General features: G+C 51.6%; 1 protein-coding gene across 1 annotated transcript; it reads left to right on the top strand.

Moving 5' to 3' along the window:
• Positions 1-293: 293 nt before the first annotated feature.
• On the top strand, positions 294-1445 carry LOC108804021 (phosphatidylinositide phosphatase SAC2-like). Its single transcript, XM_018575791.1, has one exon. It carries the CDS (start codon positions 294-296, stop codon positions 1383-1385), a length of 1092 nt encoding a protein of 363 aa, XP_018431293.1. The 3' UTR covers positions 1386-1445.
• The last annotated feature ends 2484 nt before the right edge of the window (positions 1446-3929 follow it).

Here is a 3929-nt window from a genome sequence, read left to right as displayed (position 1 = left end):
GTAGGTTCTGGTATGAAGGGATGGGCTCGGTGTTGTAGGTTCTGGTATGAAGGGATGGGCTCGGTGTTGTAGGTTCTGGTATGAAGGGATGGGCTCGGTGTTGTAGGTTCTGGTATGAAGGGATGGGCTCGGTGTTGTAGGTTCTGGTATGAAGGGATGGGCTCGGTGTTGTAGGTTCTGGTATCCATGAACAGATTGGCATAGTGGCTCCATGGATCTATTCTGAAGTATCTCTGGAGGTCCCGGGATGGCGAGCTGACCTTGTGTACATGTAACCCAGGTATGTATGTTGTATGTATGTTGTATGTCCTCCAGACGGTGACGGTCTTGTTTTGTGTTGCAGGAAGAGCAGCAAGCCTCATGAGGACATCCTCGGGATACAATCCAAAAGCCAGAAGCTGGGAATGAACAGCATGGGTCTGACCCAGAGCAAGAACTTCTTGATGAGTAAATTCTCCTCCCTCAACCAAAAGGTCAAACAAACCAACATCGGAAATCTCCGCAAGTTGGGTCCCTTTAACAAGGAAGTGAAGGGCTTCCTCAAACCCAACCTGCAGGCCAATCCTTGGAAATCCGACAGCAGCCTGGAAAATCCCGGCACAGAGACCAAAGACCACGCGGAGTCGGACTTGGAGCTCTCGTCAGACAGCGACTCCTTCCATTCCGATGACTACATTCCGAAGTCGGATGACGACGGGCTGGTCTCGGGCTCTCTAGAGAACATCGGGCAGCTGGACTATGTCCTCCCGAGCTGCGGGATCATCGCCTCTGCCCCACGCTTGGGCGGCCGGTCGCAGTCCGTCAGTAGTGCTGAGCCAAGTCTCCACCACCCTACGGAGATCCAGGTGACCCAGTGCGAAGCATCACCGGAGCAGAAGGTTCTTGTGGATTTCGGAACGCCGATCGACGCTTACTGCCACCAGTTTGTCCACGATGCCCAGACCAAAGATGGCGACTGTGCGGGCAGCGATGGTGGTAAAGAACAAATGGACCAAGTAGTATTGCGCAATAATTCCCCCCGACCATCTACTGAAGTGGAGCCGGAAATAGAACAACTTCCTCGGCCCTCCCAGCTGGAGGTGTCTGGAACTGACGCCGGCTCCCGCTTGTCTGTAGACTTTTCCGCGGCCTCGGGCCGGTCCAGCCCCGGCTCTGGCGCCTCCCCGGCCGACAGCAGCGGCAGCAGAGTTGTCTCTCCGTTCGCCAAGATCCGCAGTTCTGTCGTCCAAGTGGCAAACATCACCCAGGCCGGGCTGGCGCAAGGCATTAACTTTGCCGTGGCTAAAGTGCAGAAGTCTCCGGAGCCGACGACCGTACCGGCCCAGCTACCCAACGACTTCAAGGAACTGTTCACACAGTGTCAGACCCGCATCATACAAATCTAATGACCACCGCCGGCTCCGCCCACATATAGGACGTCACTTCCAACAATGTTTACATTTTTATCATTTGGGCTGTAGATGGGAATTCCTTCAACGGGAACGGTGAACGGACGCCGTTGTACTCTGGACCGTTCCTTCACTCTGGGTGAACCGACGTCGCACTGTTCCCGTTACCCTCGGTGAACGGACGGCGGCGCACTGTTCCCGTTACCCTCGGTGAACGGACGGCGGCGCACTGTTCCCGTTACCCTCGGTGAACGGACGCCGTCGCACTCTTCCCGTACCCTCGGTGTTGGGTTTTCGGTAGGAAAACACTGTATTTTAGTTACTATTTATTTTGTAGGTTTTTATATCCCGTTTCCTGTGGGAATCTCCTCGCGTCTCTGACCCGTCTTCCCTCCCGGCCTTGTATCTGTATCAAGGCATTAACCCCTCACTGCCCGGCCAGTAAAGTATTAGACGGACCCCTCTACACTGGAAGATCCGGGCGCGACGAGCATTCCGGGGGCCGCGGCGGTTCTGTGGTAGGATAGAAGCTTGTGTGCTCGGCGCTCTCTCTATATTCTATCTCTGGACGGCGATTTAAGATTGCGCTCCTCGGCTGCGTCCATCGGCGGCGCGTGTAACCTTTTGTGTACTTTGTGACGCGCCTCCTGTCTGTACCGGTTCACTGAAATGTATTTATTTGTCGTGTTCTGTGTCATGAAAGGGAATTATTTTAATAAAAAAAAAAAAACGTTTTAAAACAAACGGTCTCGTTTATTGGAGGACACAGCCGAGATCTTGACTCTCTCACCACTGGGTTATAGCGCCACCTTCAGGAGTAAAGTTGTAATTGGTGAGGGTGCTCTCCGCACACCTTTCAGCAGTCCCGGCCAGTAGAGATGAGGTGCTTGCAGTAACTCCCACGGATGGCACCGTGTTGACAGGTATACATACAGGGGGACAGGTACTGCTAAGAACAAAATCACACGGGGACCCACGCACACGCCAGCAGAACTATATACACACATGCAATGGGTTGGACCCGTGTCTTTATTCAACTTTAAATACTATGTATCAGTGTTTCCCCCGGGCATAGGGCGCCCCTGCTCTGTAGGTCATGTGACATCCTGTCCGGCATACGGGACGTGGAATCGATTAATTTGCTGCCGGAAGCAATTCTTCATCAGATGTTTCTATTTCTCAATAAGTTGATTGGTGGCCGCTGCAGCCCTTCAAGGGTATCAGTTCCACCCGGAGGAGGAGCACTAAAGATGCTTCACCCCAGGGGTAGCCAAACTCCGGCCCTCCGGCTGTGGGGTGAAACTACCAATCCCATGATGCATCTCTCTCTCCGGGAGTCGTCGTCTGTGAGAATGTTGCAATGCCTCCTGGGATTGGTAGTTCCACCACACAGGTGGAGGGCCGGAGTTTGGCTACCCCTGCTTCAACCCCAATGCCGAAGGGATAATCACCGGACACCTGCACCGGAGGGTGATGCGCGCTCAGTCATCATCATCATCATCATCCACGGCCTGGCCAAAAAATAAGTCACACTCTAATATTTCATGGGACTTCCTTTAGCTCGGATTACGGGACACGGTCTCCGTGACATCGCTCGGATAATCTTATACAATGTCACACTCGCGTGTCACCGAGATCTGGCAGTGATGGCGGGAGAGTCTGAGCGCGGCGTGAAGTCTTCTCCAGAACATCCCAAAGACTCCCCATGGGGTCCAGGTCTGGACACTGCGGTGGCCGATCCGTGTGTGACAATGATGACGTCTCGTGCCCCCTGACCACGATGGATCCCGCCATTGTTATCTCAGAATACTAGACTTGTGCGCCATCAGAAAATTCGTTTCGTAATATCCGTTATTTCGTATTTCGTTTCCGAAACTCAATTAGGATTCGTACGAAATTCCGTTAGTTTCGTCACATTTTCGTTCCGTTACGAACATTCGTTATATTGAAGTTAAAAAGCAAAAATACCTTTGTTATTATATTGGAGTCGTTTTGGTAGTTTTTTTTGTTTTTTTTTATCCGAAATTCCCTTAACGGATTTCGGATCCGAATTTCGGCTAAAAAAAAAACCAAACAAACTACCGAAACGACTCCACTATAATAACAAAGGTATTTTTGCTTTTTAACTTCAATATAACGAATGTTCGTAACGGAACGAAAATCCGTATTTCCTGCCTGTGTATTGTAATGCATCAGCAGCAGCCGATCCGGATTTCCGATTAAAAAAACAAATCTTGTCATGTTGTTCCTCATTTACATAGTTACATAGTATTATTATAGTTACATAGTTACATAGTTAGCCAGGCCGGATCCCGCGGCTCACTCCGCCCAGATGTAATGATAGGTCGGCGTCCCCAAAAGACCCGGGGGACACTGATCTGTCAAAACAATAACTGGGCGGAGCCGACTGTGACATCATTGACTCTGGCAGGTGACAGCCAATACCCTGTTTCCCTGAAAATAAGACCTGGCGGTGACCATTCCCGGGGCCGGTGGCATTGGGGGGAACCTGAAGAGCCGCGGGAGAGAATCAGCGGTGCC

This window comes from Nanorana parkeri, unplaced genomic scaffold (assembly GCF_000935625.1).
Source record: "Nanorana parkeri isolate BGI_ZX_2015 unplaced genomic scaffold, ASM93562v1 scaffold4801, whole genome shotgun sequence".
NCBI lineage: Eukaryota > Metazoa > Chordata > Amphibia > Anura > Dicroglossidae > Nanorana > Nanorana parkeri.
This window is presented reverse-complemented; position numbering and strand designations above follow the sequence as displayed.